This window comes from Pristiophorus japonicus, chromosome 5, assembly GCF_044704955.1.
Source record: "Pristiophorus japonicus isolate sPriJap1 chromosome 5, sPriJap1.hap1, whole genome shotgun sequence".
Lineage (NCBI taxonomy): Eukaryota > Metazoa > Chordata > Chondrichthyes > Pristiophoridae > Pristiophorus > Pristiophorus japonicus.
Window position 1 is genome coordinate 164,403,450 of NC_091981.1, and position 17,950 is coordinate 164,421,399.

The 17,950-nt window shown below is 41.8% G+C and overlaps 1 protein-coding gene across 6 annotated transcripts in view; it reads right to left on the minus strand.

The window, feature by feature from the left end:
• The window catches only part of ppp1r9a (protein phosphatase 1, regulatory subunit 9A), a 424,704-nt gene that overhangs the window by 168,646 nt on the left and 238,108 nt on the right, over positions 1-17,950 (minus strand). For all 6 annotated transcript variants that reach the window (XM_070881066.1, XM_070881067.1, XM_070881068.1 and 3 more), the window contains 4 exons: positions 16,258-16,311; positions 10,824-11,053; positions 10,634-10,730; positions 1,349-1,541 (listed from right to left, as the gene is read on the minus strand). In XM_070881066.1, coding sequence (XP_070737167.1) covers positions 1,349-1,541; positions 10,634-10,730; positions 10,824-11,053; positions 16,258-16,311 — 574 coding nt within the window. The remainder of the gene's footprint in view (positions 1-1,348; positions 1,542-10,633; positions 10,731-10,823; positions 11,054-16,257; positions 16,312-17,950) is intronic.

The following is a 17,950-nucleotide window of genomic DNA, read 5'->3' on the forward strand; positions in this document are numbered from 1 at the left end:
TTTAATGGAGAACTCTCGGTGGAGCAGGTATACACTCTGTACACCTCTTCCTGGGGCTGAGCCGCCTCCTGGACACTCTCTTTGTCTTCATCAGCGCTGGAGCCTAGGTGATCGGCCAACTCTTCAGCGACTCAGTGAGTAAAATTTCTTCTACACATTCACTGGAGATGACCTTTAGTGTTACAGCTTTTGCAAGTATAGTCTCTGTATCGGCACTGGTGGGCCCTGTGATTTCCTCCACAGCGCAAGCATCAGGCTGGCCGGTTGGCCCCATGTGGTGGACTCAGGGTTGCGGGACTCGGGGTAGCAGCCTTGCCTCTGAAAGGCGCCATTCGGTTCACTGTACTTATCGGGTTAGAGTTCTGGGGGATGAGTCATCATCCTCTTGGAATCGCAGGCCGAAATCATGAATGCCTGGCTCACTTTAATTGCCTTCTGCAGGGTGATCGTAGTGTCCGCAGAGAGCAGCTTGTGGAGGAGGCCCTCCAGGCCGATTCCAATAACAAAGATGTCCCTCAGTGTTTCGGTGAGGTGGTTGCCAAAATCACACGGAACAGCCAATCGTCTCAGGTCTGCAGCACATTTTGCGATTTCTTGACCTTCAGGCCGCCGGTGGGTGTGGAACTGGTGTCTGACTATGAGGATGCTCTCTTTAGGTTTGAGCTGTTCCTGTATTATTGTTACGAGCTCCGTGTACGTTTTGGTTGTCGTCTTTGCTGGTCCCTGACGAGGCCATGGACAGTGGGACCATAACTGCTGAGCAGGATGGCTCTGCGCTTATCAGCCAGCGAGGTCAGTGTGTCTCCAGCCAGGTCATTTGCGATGAAAAAGTGTTCGAGCCTTTCCCCTCAGCGAATTGTTGAAAGTTGCTTCGGTTAGCTATGTTGCATGTGGAAATTCGTAATCTCGTCGCCAGTTGTTATATATGTAAACACTCGAGTAATGACTCCACGAGGTAAGGTATTGTACTTGAACTGTTGTGACCTTAGTCCATTTATTGTAGTTCCTGAATGAGGATGCAGTGAGGTGAGCTCCCTTTTATACTTGGTTACCTGCAGTGTGCAGGTGACCCTTAGGTCTCCACCAGTAGCACCCTCTGGTGGTACAGTTATGGTGTATACAGTGTGAAGATACAATCAATCAGTGGTCTAATGTTACAGTACATGCATTATGCATACACATCACTTAGTCTTAAGGCTTTCAATTAGAAGCTGAAAATTCTCTATTTTAGATACTCTTTCACGTCTGTTGGTGGATTATCAATAATAAATATTCTAACCAGTTTCATCAAGTCAGACTAAGCAGGACTAAAATGCGTAAAAATCCTTTATTTATCAGATCTTCCCACCTTCAATTGAACTGTCGTGGTGATACTTCTGCATTCTTGTCAAGCTATCAATAGCTTTAAGTGGAGGCTCTCTCTTTGTATCCAAAAGTGATGTTCTCCTTTCCTGCTCCTCTCCAAAGATGTTGTTATTGTTGTTTACTTGAGTCCCATTGGTCCTTGTTAATTTTTGAAGCTCGACCTTCAGTTCTGTAATCTGGAAAGAGAGAATTTTTATCTAGGGTAAAACAGATAGAATTAGCATAAACAAATTAGGTTAATTGGTTCACCTATTAAATAAGAAAGTGAGAGTCTTATTATAACATTCTTCTTCTCTTCTGAGGCAGTCTTAACATCCCTTTACAAGACATTAGGGCATCGAAATTCAGCCTCCCGATAAGACCGGTTACCGCCGGAAAGCGGTGGCCACGCGGCGGTGTCGAATGGTCGCCAATTTGTAGTCAAATAGATGCTGCTAGCGAAATTCTCCTTGGTGGTTTCACCAGTGGTCCCCACTTCCACCCCGCTACTGCCGAACCCTCCTAAGTGCGTCATCATAGCGCGCACCGCCAATGTCCCGCCCCGCAAGCAAAATTCACCATAGAAAATCTTCCTGCCACTGCTTGGTGCCCCCGACAGTTTTTTCTGTTGGTACACTGTGTTATTAGTGTGTGTAAAATGGCGGTGTGGCCACCATTAAAGGAGAGGATGCACTGACGTGGCCGCCATCTTATTTTTTTTTGTCGGTCGACTGCCAGGTTGGCTCAACAATTATGCCCCTGGGTTTGGCCGGGCTGCCACACCTGGAGTATTGTGTTTAGTTTTGGTCTCCTAACTTGAGGAAGGACATTCTTGCTATTGAGGGAGGGCAGCGAAGGTTCACCAGACTGATTCCCGGGATGGCAGGACTGACATATCAAGAAAGACTGGATCAACTGGGCTTGTATTCACTGGAGTTCAGAAGAATGAGAGGGGATCTCATAGAAACGTTTAAAATTCTGACGGGTTTAGACAGGTTAGATGCAAGAAGAATGTTCCCAATGTTGGGGAAGTCCAGAACCAGGAGGCACAGTCTAAGGATAAGGGGTAAGCCATTTAGGACCGAGATGAGGAGAAACTTCTTCAACCAGAGAGTGGTGAATCTGTGGAATTCTCTACCACAGAAAGTTGTTGAGGCCAATTCACTAAATATATTCAAAAATGAGTTAGTGTAGTCCTTACTACTAGGAGGATCAAGGGGTATGGCGAGAAAGCAGGAATGAGGTACTGAAGTTGCATGTTCAGCCATGAACTCATTGAATGGCAGTGCAGATTCGAAGGGCTGAATGGCCTACTCCTGCACCTATTTTCGATGTTTCTAATAGGCAGCCTGGCACCCCCTCTTGGGTTCCAGGCCGCTGGCCTAGCCGAAACCCTCCCTGGTGGCCCAATGGACCTAACTTAAAAAGCTGCAGAGCTCGCAGCGGCTCTCCCATTTAACTGAAGGAGAGATACGTGTTAACGCATCAGCGTGATGATGTCACCAGCCCGGCGCTGATGTCTGACAGCAGTGGAGATTCCGTCCTGCCTCCACTTCCGCCGCATCCATTGCGGCGGCCAAAACACAAGAAACATGATAGTTGCAACCCGTTACCGGTGGGGGTGAATTTCAGCCCCTAGATATCTTGGCGAAATAAACTGTTATAATCTACAGGTTTCCCGGAGGTGCTACTGAATCTTGCATCAGGACATCATTTAAATTTTTGGTCTCTCGTTTCCTGGTTGGCAGCCCTGTGTTATCAGGCTGCAGATAGAAAGCAGAGAGGAGGGATGGGGAGATCATGGGGGACATGGAGGGATGGGTGGGGGACATGGATATAACACAGGGAGGGTCCAATCACGTGGAGCGGGAAACGGATATGTTTGGGGGACCAAGGTGAAGCACTCCTGTTTCTCCTGGCTCACAAGCGGTGCTGTAAAGATACTTATCTGTTTGATATTGCTTTTTTTTCCTCCCTTCAGCTACCAACTTTCCCCGAGCCCTGGGAAACCCGGCCCACAGCAATTAAATTTAAAAGACAGATAAAATTTGAGCCATGCAGCTTCATTAAAATATTTATATTAGGAACCCACCTCTGGAGAGCAAGTTAGTCCCCCGCCTCCAAAACTCGCTTCCATTAAAACAACATGTTTGCGGATTGAAGGCAAACTTCCCAATTTTGAATTTTTAATCTCTCCATCCTGGGGGGAGCGGAAGTTTGAAATTTCCCCCGTAGAATCTTACAGCACAGAAGGAGGCAATTCAGCCCATCAGGCTTGTGCCGGTTTTTTGAAAGAGCTTTCCAATTAGTCTCACACCCCCACTCTTTCCCCATAGCCCTGCAAATTTTTCCTTTTTAAGTATATATCCAATTCCTTTTTGAAAGTTACTATTGAATCTGCTTCCACTAACCTTTCAGGCAGTGCATTCCAGATCACAACAACTTGCTGTGTAAAAAGAATTCTCGTCTCCCCTCCGGTTCTTTTGCCAATTATCTTAAATCTGTGTCCTCTGGTTACCGACCCATCCACCAGTTGAAACAATTTCTCCTTATTTAATCTATCAAAATCCCTCAGAAGTTTGAACACCTCTATTAAATCTTCCCATGAACCCTCTCTACTCTAAAGAGAATAATTCCAGCGCCAGTCCCTCACCCCTAGTATAATTCTGGCAAATCTCCTCTGCACCCGCTCCAAGGTCTAAATATCCTTCCCAAAGCATGGAATCAAGGAAGGTACATGGTGACCAGGATAAAAAGTATCTATCATAAAATCATAGAATAGTTACAGCACAGAAGGAGGCCATACGGCCCGTCGAGCCTGTGCTGGTTCTCTGCAAGTCTCCTTCAGGTACTTATCCAATTCTCTTTTGAAAGCCATGATTGAATCTGCCTCCACCACCCTCTCAGACAGTGCATTCCGGATCTTAACCACTCACTGCGCAAAAAGTTTTCCCCCGTGACGCCTTTGGTTTTTCTGCCTATCACCCTAAATCTATGTCTTCTAGTTCTCGACGTTTCTGCTAATGGTTACAGTTTCTCTCTATCGACTCTTTCTAGTCCCCTCATGATTTTGAACATCGCTATCAAATCTCCTCTCAACCTTTTCTGCTCTAAGGAGAGCAACCCCAGCTTATCCAGTCTATCCACGTAACTGAAGTCCCTCATTCTGCACCTTATCTAAGGCCTTCACATCCTTCTTAAAGTGTACCGCCCAGAATTGGACACAATATGTCAGTTGAGGTCGGACCAATGCTTTATAAAGGTTCATCATAACTTTCTTGCTTTTGTGCTCTATGCCTCTATTTATGAAGCCCAGGATCCTGTATTTTATTTTAACCGCTTTCTCAACCTGTCCTGCCATCTTCAACGATTTGTGCATATATATCTCCCCAGGTCTCTCGGTTCATGCACCCCCTTTAGAATTGTACCCTTTGGTTAATATTGCCTCTGTTCATTCTTACCAAAATGTATCACATCACACTTTTCTGCGCTAAATTTCATCTGCCACGTGTCCGCTCATTCCACCAGCCTGTCTATATCCTCTTGAAGTCTATCACTATCCTCCTCACTGTTCACTATACTTCCCAAGTTTTGTGTCATCTGCAAATTTTGAAATTGTGCCCTGTACACCCAAGTCCAAATCATTAACATGTATCAAGAAAAGCAGTGGTCCTAGTATCGACCCCGGGGAACACTACTGTGTACCTTCCTCCAGTCCAAAAAACTATTCACCACTACTCTCTGTTTCCTATCACTTAGCCATTTTCATATCCATGCTGCCACTGTCCCTTTTATTCCATGAGCTTCAACTTTGCTGGCAAGCCTATTATGTGGCACTTTATCAAATGCTTTTTCGAAGTCCATGTACACCACATCAACTGCATTGCCCGCATCCTCTCTGTTACCTCATCAAAAAACTCAATTGTTAGTATTTGCTAAAATCTTTATTCAACTACATATTAAGTATTGTTCATTGACAGGATATAATAGTATGGGAAGAGTAAAATTAATAAAACAAATAAAATCTGTAACACCTGATTTATTAATGACTAGGAAATGTTAAAGAGTAAAAGCCAGGATTTCATTCTTTAATGTTGCTAAATCTATTTCAATCCAGAGAAGAAAATCTACTGAATTTTTGTTTTGCACCCAAGCATCAGCATCAGACACTCTTAGATTAGGTACATTATTGGTTAGATATAAGGCAGCGCTCGCTCTAAACTGACCCAACAATGTACTTCAGAAAAGTATCCCACAACAGCAGTGTGATGTTTATTGCCACTACTGCAATTTTTGTTCCTTCTTTCAGTGAGATATCTAATTTAGTGTTAAATCATGTTTACTTTTAAACTGGGGCTTTATTCCCATTTGGAACTGGGACAAAAATGCATAAACTCATGGACCTCTCCAGCTTTGAGAGAGGAAACGTTCATCTATGGCCCTAGAGGTGAATGATAATGTTCTAAACTTACTTATCCTAGTTCTAATTACAGATGCTTACAATTTCATTAACTGTTGGAAAAAGGTTGGAAATATCAGTGCTTGTATAATGCTGACTTATAAATTTAGGACTTTTTAAGTGCAGTCTAACAATCTCTTTGATGCCAAGTGTTATGTATTTAACCCCTTGTAACCTGTATGACACCTGACCACCAGAGGGCCCACCTGTTGGGAGTCCCAAGGGATCCCAGCATCCCTTGGGAGCATGGTATATAAGCAGGCCACCCACAAAGTGCCTGCACTCTGGAGTCTTATTAAAGGAGCTAAGGTCACACTTGCTCATTGTACACCGTACTCAGTTTCATCCTTTATTAGGAGTGTACGGCCAAGGAATTAAAAATATGCAGATAGTTTCTTTTTAATCAGTGACTACAATTACATAGTTAAAATAAATCAAAATCATATTCACCATACTCAACAAAAATGAAATCTTTAGCTCGTCCAAAATTAGATGCAGGACAAGTTAAGTGACTTGAAGACAGGAGAGCACTTGGGAAATATTGGTGATACCTGAATTATGTTCACAGTGAAAACAGATAAAGAAAAAGAGGAATCCAAGATAAAAGTGTTGGACTAGTAATCAGCTATAATTTCAATGGTCTCAAAGGGCCCCTAGTACAGATTAATTGGTTGGAAAACTGTTAGATCAAACAGCAGTGGGAAATATTTAAATATGAGATGGATAAGGTACAGGTAAATGCCCACCAGGAGGAAGGCAGCATATCGAAAGCAGGGATTTCATGAATAAATAGAAAGGTTACTGCAGAAGAAGATTTAAGATGAAGGCACATGATCAATATGGGAGATAACACAGAATAAAAGTAAAGAAATATAAAGGGTTTAGAAAGTGAGAAAAAAAGATTAAGAAGGCGAAGGGAGAGTATGAAAGAATGCTGCCAGTCAACATAAACAAAAACAAGGGTTTTTATGCAGACATAAAATGTAAAGGGATAATTAAAGAAAGGGTGAGATTGCTTAGAAATTGAGGTGATTATCTTGAGAGTGAGAGAATGGCAGAGATGCTTTGCCTCAGCTTTTACGAAGGAAGGTGAATGTAGGACTGTAGTACTACACGAGAGATAGAAACATAGAAAATAGGTGCAGGAGTAGGCCATTCGGCCCTTTGAGCCTGCACCACCATTCAATAAGATCATGGCTGATCATTCACCTCAGTACCCCTTTCCTGCTTTCTCTCCATACCCCTTGATCCCTTGAGCCGTAAGGGTCATATCTAACTCCCTCTTGAATATATCTAACGAACTGGCATCAACAACTCTCTGCAGTAGAGAATTCCACAGGTTAACAACTCTGAGTGAAGAAGTTTCTCGTCATCTCAGTCCTAAATGGCTTACCCCTTATCCTTAGACTGTGACCCCTGGTTCTGGACTTCCCCAACATCAGGAACATTCTTCCTGCATCTAACCTGTCCAGTCCTGTCAGAATTTTATATATTTCTATGAGATTGCCTCCCATTCTTCGAAACTCCAGTGAATACAGACCTAGTCGATCCAGTCTCTCCTCATATGTCAGTCCTGCCATCCTGGGAATCAGTCTGGTGAACCTTCGCTGTACTCAGGTCTCGTTGCACCTCCCCTTTTCCTAATCTGTTGCCATTCAGATAATATTCTGCCTTCATGTTTTTGTCACCAAAGTGGATAACCTCACATTTATCCACATTATACTGCATCTGCCATGCATTTGCCCACTCACCTAACCTGTCCAAGTCACCCTGCAGCCTCTTAGCATCCTCCTCACAGCTCGCATCGCCATCCAGCTTAGTGTCGTCTGCAAACTCGGAGATATTACATTTAATTCCTTCATCTAAATCATTGATGTATATTGTAAATAGCTGGGGTCCCAGCACTAAGCCCTGTAGTCACTGCCTGCCATTCTGAAAAGGACCCTTTTGTCCTGACTCTCTGCTTCCTGTCTGCCAACCAGTTCTCTATCCACATCAATACATTACCCCCAATACCATGTGCTTTAATTTTGCATGCAATCTCTTGTGTGGGACCTTGTCAAAGGCCTTTTGAAAGTCCAAATACACCACTTCCACTGGTTCTCCCTTGTCCACTCTACTAGGTTACATCATTAAAAAATTCTAGAAGATTTGTCAAGCATGATTTCCCTTTCATGTATCCATGCTGACTTGGACCAATCCTGTCACTGCTTTCCAAATGTGCTGCTATTTCATCTTTAATAATTGATTCCAACATTTTCCCCACTACTGATGTCAGGCTAGCGGTCTATAATTCCCCATTTTCTCTCTCCCTTCTTTTTAAAAAAGTGGCGTAACATTAGCTACCCTCCAGTCCATAGGAACTGATCCAGAGTCGATAGACTGTTGGAAAATTATCACCAATGCATCCACTATTTCTACACTTCCTTAAGTACTCTAGGATGCAGACTATCAGGCCCTGGGGATTTATCAGCCTTCAATCCCATCAATTTCCCTAACACAATTTCCTGACTATTAAGGATTTCCTTCAGTTCCTCCTTCTCGCTAGGCCCTTGGTCCCCTAGTATTTCCGGAACGTTAATTGTGTCTTCCTTCGTGAAGACAGAAGCAAAGTATTTGTTCAATTGGTCTGCCATTTCTTTGTTCCCCATTATAAATTCATCTGATTCTGACTGCAAGCGATCTACATTTGTCTTCACCAATCTTTTCTCTTCACATATCTATAGAAGCTTTTGCAGTCAGTTTTTATGTTCCCAGCAAGCTTCCTCTCATACTCTATTTTTCTCCTCTTAATTAAATCCTTTGTCCTCCCTCTGCTGAATTCTGAATTTCTCCCAGTCCTCAGGTTTGCTGCTTTTTCTGGCCAATTTATATGACTCTTCCTTGGATTTAACACTATCCCTAATTTCCCTTGTTAGCCACGGTTGAGCCACCTTCCCCGTTTTATTTTTACTCCAGACAGGGATGGACAATTGTTGAAGTTAATCCATGTGATCTTTAAATGTTTGCCATTGCCTATCCACCATCAATCCTTTAAGTATCATTTGCCAGTCTATTCTAGCCAATTCACGTCTCATACCATTGAAGTTGCCTTTCCTTAAGTTCAGGACTCTAGTCCCTGAATTAACTGTGTCACTCTCCATCTTAATAAAGAATTCTACCATATTATGGTTACTCTTCCCCAAGGGGCCTCGAACAACAAGATTGCTAATTAGTCCTTTCTCATTACACATCACCCAGTCTAGGACTGGCCAGCCCTCTAGTTGGTTCCTCGACATATTAGTCAAGAAAACCATCCCTAATACACTCCAGGAAATCCTCCTCCACCGTACTGCTACCAGTTTGATTAGCCCAATCTATATGTAGATTAAAGTCGCCCATGATAACTGCTGTACCTTTCATGCACGCATCCCTAATTTCTTGTTTGATGGTGTCCCTAACCTCACTACTACTGTTTGGTGGTCTGTACACAACTCCCACTAGCATTTTCTGCCCTTTGGTATTCCACATCATCCAAGCTAATGTCCTTCCTTACTATTGCGTTAATTTCCTCTTTAACCAGCAACTCTACCCCACCTCCTTTTCCTTTCTGTCTATCCTTCCTGAATGTTGAATATCCCTGGATGTTGAGTTCCCAGCCTTGGTCACCCTGGAGCCATGTCTCCGTAATCCCAATTATATCATATTCGTTAATAGCTGCCTGCGCAGTTAATTTGTCCACCTTATTACGAATACTCCTCGCATTGAGGCACAGAGCCTTCAGGCTTGTCTTTTTAACACACTTGTGAAAGAGCAACTGCTGGAAATAAACAATCAAAAGGGAATTATAGTAAGAAGTTAATACAATTAAAAATAGAAAAGTCCCCAGGCTGAAATGGGATGAACTCCAAAATATTGAAGGAGGCTGGGACACTAATCAAAATTTTTGGAAATGGGTATTGGGCCAAAGGACTGGAGAGTGACAATCTTCAACAAAATGAGAACAGTATAAGCCAGGAAATGAAAGAAAAATGAGTCTTAACTGTCAGCAAATCTCCCTGCTATCCCACTCACTGTTGTGCCGGGCACACCCAAAATGCCTGACCTGAACCCGCCTGGATTTACTATCAGTATGTCCCCCAGCATAGCCCATCCAGAGGCCTGCATCCAGAATCCGGGATGGAAAGCCTGCTGCTGCTGCAGCCCTTAGAAGCTTGCAACGGTGGTAATGGCAGCTGACTGTAGGATCTTCTGATTGCTATGCAAGAACAGAGGGCCTATAGTCTAGAGAATCCAATGAATTCCCGTGGGGGAAAAATTCCATTTACCTTTTTAGATCTCTTTGGCCTTGCTCCATTAAGACCCTCCAATCAAAGGGGGCCCAAGTGCAAGAGCTATCAACAGCTTTTTTGAGGAATCATTCAAAATGGGTGCCCATCAGATCTTCCAAAAGAAAAATGAAGCAGGAGGTACCATTAGCCCTCGCCCTCATTTCTATGCATTTACAAGTCCTGAAGATGTTGTGTGCACAGGCACTTTGCTCCTCTCAGCCCCAGAAATGCCAGGGCAATATAAAGGAAGATCACCAGGGTTAAAGCTCTCAGGCTCTTTTTCCTCTCTTTTGAGCCTGGAAACTAATTTCCCGACGGCACATAGGAGAGGAATTTTGGGGGTATAGAGTCCACAATATGGGTACAGTTAGAGAATACTTAGAAGTGCTGTAAAATTTATGATTAAAAATTCATGGTCTGTACCAAAATCTAACACCAAACTTTTGATTTTGTTGAATTGTTTCAAGGAGAATTTATTTAAATTGCTAGTTTGAGAAAGTAACACCGTGGGACTTCTTACCCTGCTCTGAAGCTTCTGAACTTCTGCTGCATGTAATTTTTCAACTTCTTCAAATTTCCTTTTTTCAGCATCTTGATGCTTAACAAATTCTATTTCCCTGAAAAATAAAAGTTCCATAAGCTTACTGGTTCAGTAAGTTGCTTTCAGCTTTCTGTTCATAAGATTGCATTTTTAAAATTTAATTTCTCACTTCTGTTGGTAATCTTTAATGAGTTTCTTGGCTTTGTTGTATTTCTTCTCTAAGACCTGGTACTGGCTCTGGGTCTCTTTCAGATGTTCGTTGACAGTATGACACAGGGTCTGTGCCTCAATCCAGTAGCTCTCCAGTTTCAACATCCTTTCTTTGTTTTCATCAATGTTCTGCTGGAGTTGTGTTTTTTCTAGTTCCCACTGAACCTTCTCATTTTCTGCTAATTGGAGCTGGGAAGTATAGACAAATAATTTCAACAAAAGAACATCTTAACTTATCCTATCACTTTATTTCCTATCTGGATTTATAAGAAAATATATATTTTTTTTAAATGCCCAAATTTGATGAGATTGACAAAAATGCAGAAGATCTCCTCGCATGCAGCTCAGGAACAGCATTGGCAGAGATCTGGAAGGAAGTCAACCGCACATCCTCTCAGCTGCAAGTGTTTAGTTGGGGTGTTTTGAAAGGGACGCAAAATGTAAGGAATAATTAGAGGGTAACATACTGCTTAACACAGTTTATGACACTAATTACAATAGTGCCTTTTTCCCAATATGAAACATTTCATTAAAATATTTCTCTGGTCCAAATTTGTACTCAAACAAAAGAAGATTAGCTTAAAAACTACTCCCACTGTCCTGGTTTCTCCCCAGAACCTTGTATCTCCCTCTGCTTCAAACAATTATCTACATTCTCTTTTTTTAAAACAAAAACAATGACTGTGTATCAACTAGTCCCTATAGCAAAGTATTCCATGCTCCAAGAACTTTCTGCGTAATTACATTTCTCTCGCTCTTTCCTCACTTTCTTGGTGACTATTTGTTGGAGGAGGAATTAATAATGGAGAACAGGGAAATGGCAAAGACGTTGAACAAATATTTTGTATCGGTCTTTACGGTAGAAGACACTAAAAACATCCCAATAGTGGATAATCAAGGAGCTATAGGGAGGGAGGAACTTATTACAATCACTATCACAAATGAAGTAATACTCGGAAAATAATGGGACTAAAGGCGGACAAGTCCCCTGGAACTGATGGCTTACATCCTAGGGTCTTAAAAGAGGTGGCTGCAGAGATAGTGGATGCATTGGTTGTGATCTACCAAAATTCCCTGGATTCTGGGATGGTTCCAGCGGATTGGAGAACCACAAATGTAACGCCCCTATTTAAAAAAGGAGGCAGACAAAAAGCAGGAAACTATAGACAATTAGCCTAAGATCTGTCGTTGGGAAAATGCTGGAGTCCATTATTAAGGAAGCAGTAGCGGGACATTTGGAAAAGCACGATTCAATCAAGCAGAGTCAGCATGGTTTTATAAAAGGGAAATCATGTTTGACAAATTTGCTGGAGTTCTTTGAGGATGTAACGAGCAGGGTGGAGAAAAATTGTAAAGTGCTGCAGTACACAGGACCTGGGGGTCCTTGTGCATGAAACACAAAAGGTTAGTATACAGGTACAGCAAGTGATCAGGAAGGCCAATGGAATATTGGCCTTTATCGCAAAGGGGATGGAGTATAAAAACAGGGAAGCCTTGCTACTGTTATACAGGGTATTGGTGAGGCCTCATCTGGAATACTGCATACAGTTTTGGTTTCCATATTTAAGAAAGGATATTCTCGCTTTGGAGGTAGTTCAGAGAAGGTTCACTAGGTTGATTCCGGAGATGAGTGGGTTGACTTATGAAGATAGGTTGAGTAGGTTGGACCTATACACATTGGAGTTCAGAAGAATGAGAGGTGATCTTATCGAAATATATAAGATAATGAGGGGGCTCAACAAGGTAGACGCAGAAAGGATATTTCCACTCATAAGGAAAACCAAAACTAGGGGACATAGTCTCAGAATAAGGGGCTGCCCATTTAAAACTGAGATGAGGAAAAATTTATTCTCTCAGAGGATTGTAAATCTATGGAATTCTCTGCCCCAGAGGGCTGTGGACGCTGGGTCATTGAATATATTTAAGGCAGAGATAAGACAGATTTTTGAGCGATAAGGGAGTAAAGGGTTAGGGAGAGTGGGCAAGGAAGTGGAGCTGAGTCCATGATCAGATCAGCCATGATCTTATTAAATGGTGGAGCAGGCTCAAGGGGCCAGGTGGTCTCCTCCTGCTCCTATTTCTTATGTTCTTATGATGGTGTGGTCAACCTTGTTAATGGCTGCAGAGAGGCTGAGGAGTACAAGGCACGTGTTATTTGTGACTTTGGTTAGGGCTGTTTCGGTGATGATCGAGGGGTGAATACCCAACAGGTGGGATTCAAACTGGGAGTTAAGGGATAGATATCCACAGATCTGGGAGGTGACAACATGTTCAGGGCTTGGAAGAGGAAAGGGAAGTTTAGGATGAGGTAATAGTTTACAAGGACATAGTGGTCGAGATGGTTTTTTTCGTTGAAGATGTGGTGATGGCAGTTTGGATAGGGAGAGGCACATTGCCTACGGAATGGTACCAATATAAACAGAAGGCTATATGACAAGGATGAATTAGTTGACAAGAGTCAAACACTTACTGTTTATTAAAGATTAAATGTTACATATTTTTTCGACCAACACTGAGATCACAAAAAGATGCTTTGCCACAGAAAATACACAGATTACACAGCTCAACCCTCCAGATGTCTCACTTCTTTATCTCAAATAGCTATGAATTTACCTCATTTATACACTTGCCGTTTATTAAAGATAAGGCAGGTAACTATAGGCCGGTTAGTTGAATATCTGTAGTGGGGAAAATGCTTGAAGCTATCATTAAGGAAGAAATAGCGGGACATCTAGATAGGAATAGTGCAATCAAGCAGAGGCAACATGGATTCATGAAGGGGAAATCATATTTAACTAATTTACTGGAATTCTTTGAGGATCTAACGAGCATGGTGGATAGAGGTGTACCGATGGATGTGGTGTATTTAGATTTCCAAAAGGCATTCGATAAGGTGCCACACAAAAGGTTACTGCAGAAGATATAAAGGTACGCGGAGTCAGAGAAAATGTATTAGCATGGATCAAGAATTGGTTGGCTAACAGAAAGCAGAGAGTCAGGATAAATGGGTCCTTTTCGGGTTGGAAATCGGTGGTTAGTGGTGCGCCACAGGGATCGGTGCTGGGACCACAACTGTTTACAATATACATAGATGACCTGGAGGAGGGGACAGAGTGTAGTGTAACAAAATTTGCAGATGACACAAAGATTAGTGGGAAAGCGGGTTGTGTAGAGGACACAGAGAGGCTGCAAAGAGATTTAGATAGGTTAAGCGAATGGGCTAAGGTTTGGCAGATGGAATATAATGTCGGAAAATGTGAGGTCATCCACCTTGGGAAAAAAAACAGTAAAAGGGAATATTATTTGAATGGGGAGGAATTACAACATGCTGCGGTGCAGAGGGACCTGGGGGTCCTTGTGCATGAATCCCAAAAAGTTAGTTTGCAGGTGCAGCAGGTAATCAGGAAGGCGAATGGAATGTTGGCCTTCATTGCGAGAGGGATGGAGTACAAAAGCAGGGAAGTCCTGCTGCAAATATACAGGGTATTGGTGAGGCCGAACCTGGAGTTTACTGTGTGCAGTTTTGGTCACCTTACTTAAGGAAGGATATACTAGCTTTGGAGGGGGTACAGAGACGATTCACTAGACTGATACCGGAGATGAGGGGGTTACCTTATGATGATTGATTGAGTAGACTGGATCTTTACTCGTTGGAGTTCAGAAGGATGAGGGGTGCTCTTACAGAAACATTTAAAATAATGAAAGGGATAGACAAGATGGAGACAGAGAGGTTGTTTCCACTGGTCGGGGAGACTAGAACTAGGGGGCACAGCCTCAAAATACGGGGGAGCCAATTTAAAACCGAGTTGAGAAGGAATTTCTTCTCCCAGAGGGTTGTGAATCTGTGGAATTCTCTGCCCAAGGAAGCAGTTGAGGCTAGCTCATTGAATGTATTCAAATCACAGATAGATAGATTTTTAACCAATAAGGGAATTAAGGGTTACGGGGAGCGGGCGGGTAAGTGGAGCTGAGTCCACGGCCAGATCAGCCATGATCTTGTTGAATGGCGGAGCAGGCTCGAGGGGCTAGATGGCCTACTCCTGTTCCTAATTCTTATGTTCTTATGTTCTTATACTGTTTATAGCTGCACTACTCCATAGGCAACTGCATTCCATAAACCTTTACCCACTTTTGGTACCAGTCCCTGTCAAGTCCTAGGCCTGCTAAATATGTTTGGTCTAGCAAAGCATAAAAAAGGAACAAAGGTCGCAAAATTTCATGTTCTAGCGCCGGCATTTAAAGCCGGTTTCGGCAGAAAAATGGCTGCTGCCTTGTTTGCGTTCGCCATTCTGCGTCGGTAACGCGGCCATTGCCTGTATTCAGCATAAGAATGCAAATGAGGCAGATTGTGACGTCAATCAGTGTGCAATGCTAATTTGAACGACGACCTGCTATTTTGGATGTCGCCACTTGACTGCGAACTGCTCCAAAGCACGCACAGCTGAATGTGTGTTGGTTAAGACTGAGCAGAAGACAAGTTGGGCACTTTCCGCTCAGGTTTTTAGGTTCCTCAGCAGCGGCTTAACAAGTAAGCCTTGAAGGGACCAATAGAGGCTATCACCAAAAACAGGTGTGGAGCCAGGAGAAGCAGAAATGTTGCTCTTGCCTCCACAGCATTATTCCGGGCAGCTGTCTAGTCTCCCTCTCGTTGTCATCTCCCCACATCTGGACTTGCCAAAGGGCTGCTGCCAGCAAGGCACCTGGTGAAAATTGGTCGTCTTCAAACTGTTGAGCTGCCTCTGGAAGCCAGATTGGTGTTCACAGCTCACCGTAAATATGCACGATAGGACCAATTTTGGTCGAGTCTGGGGCCTCCGGCTTCTGTGGCCATTATGCACCTGGAAATGGGCCGATTTGGATTTCAAAATCCAATGTTGCAATTAGTACAGGGGCATAGGAAGATAATGGATGAGAAAATACCACTTTGGACAATCTAGTCAGCTCTGGAGTTCAAAAAAGAACTTTGACTGCACTTTGAATAATAGTCCATTTTAATTTCTAATAAGTAAATCAATTTTAAGTAATTAACAGGCAGATTGAATGGAATACCCTTCCACATGAAATCATCTTTACAAAGAAAAAGACTGTTTAGATCAAATTAAAAAAACACATTTAAATGAGAACCATGAAACAATTTCTTACTATGTTTCTCAAAAATTGAGACTATTCATAGATTGTTTGCCATTTATATACAAAAATAGAAACGGTTCCTTTGCATTCTCTTCTTCAGTCTTGTTTGCTTCACTTTTTTAAAATTAAAATACTGAACAAGTTATTTAATTAGGTGCCTACTGGAAAAAAAAGATAAAAATACAGTATTTGATGTCTACTGTACCTTAAAGTGCAGAAATATGTAAACAAAATATCAGAATAATCATTTCATAGCACCTTACCTTAGTTTTTAGTTTCTGAATTTCAGCTTCAGTAACAGAATGCTTAATCTGTAGCTAGATGGACACAAAAAAATTGGTCAGACAACAATTCTGCAAAGCTTAAACAGACTCTCACAAAGATGCCTTATTCAACAATTGAAGCCATTCTCACACTACTACAGTGCAGTATGTTATAAATTCAAGAGTGCCACCTCTGTGATGACTCACAATACCAGTCTTATTAAAGCCATACCATTCCTAATGTTTCCCTCTCCTCAGACATTCTCAAAGTCAAAATTAATGCTGTAGCACTATTAGGGTATTGATATTTTCCAGGTTGTAATGTTTTCTCTAACAAACCTTAAACACCCCCAACTACAATCACTGAGTCTACTCTCACTGGTCTAAAAGCAGGTATCTAACAAATACAAGATACAACACACATCATTTCCTGGAGCCATTCTGCAGTGAAGGAAATCAATTATTATACACAGAATTTATGAAATTAATTTTTTTAAACTTAAAACTATTAAACAAAAATAACGCTCACCTTTAAATGTAGAAGTCATCATTCTTCAAATAAAGGCTATATTCCACATACCATGGATAAAATCATGCAATAGAATAAAAAAAACTAGAGTGGTCTTAAAAACTTGAGGAATTTTTCATCCAAAACCAGTGTGACCTTCCTTTACCACATCCCTTAGAAATGTGCCCTCAGGTTCAGTTAATATAACTAAAATAGGAATACCAGCATAACCTTCAGAGATGACACTGTTTCGTCTCATTTACCGTATGCTGGAAAGTGCTAGGACTTTATTAAATTTAAATTCAAACAGCTCCTTAGTATAAGCTCGCAATCATTTAATTAGAATTGATGAAAACAGATTCAATAATTACTTTCAAAAGGAAATTGAAGAAATAATTGAAAGGGAAAAATTTGTAGGGTATAATTCTAGTATATACAATTAAAACATTAGGCCAAAAATTTCAGTCAGGTACATTTATGAAATTAATTTTTTTTAAACTTAAAACTATTAAACAAACCCTTCTGATCCGATGTCTAGTTGCGTAGCCCACGCATCCCAGGAACGTAAGCGCAACCTGGGATCACGTAGGCCTGGACTACCAATCACAATGTAATATTCTCATTGATATTAATGGTGAATTCTGTTTGTATGAGCTCCCATTACTATCGATAAAAATACCCCCCAAAACACAGAAACACATAAATAAAAAAAACACCTCACATATTTAAAATTAATTGAAATTGAATTAAATTAAATGTTTTAGGAAAAATTTTACCTTTTTGAAAATGTTTTAAAAATGTTTTAATAGGGTTAAAAATAAACTTACCTTAATGGACAGGGTTTTTAATACAAAAATTACTGATAACATTTAATTTTTCTATCTTTTAAAACTCTTACACTGGTAAATGCAAGAGTTTTAAGGACATTCTCTGGTCAAGAGTTGAGCAAATAAACCAAATTTCCGCCCGCAGAGACCCTTTACTTTCGTATGCATTGTATCTGTCAAAAGACATTTTGACAGTTCATAAGTGCCGGATTTCGGTGCATGCGCTTTCCGCGCCTAAACCCAGAACTTGTGGGGCCTCTTCGGGCGCGTGCGCACATTGTACGCACCCGGAGTGGCTGCAATTTACAGCCCATTGTAACAAATTAAAACAAATCTCTATTGCTAATATTTTCAGTCA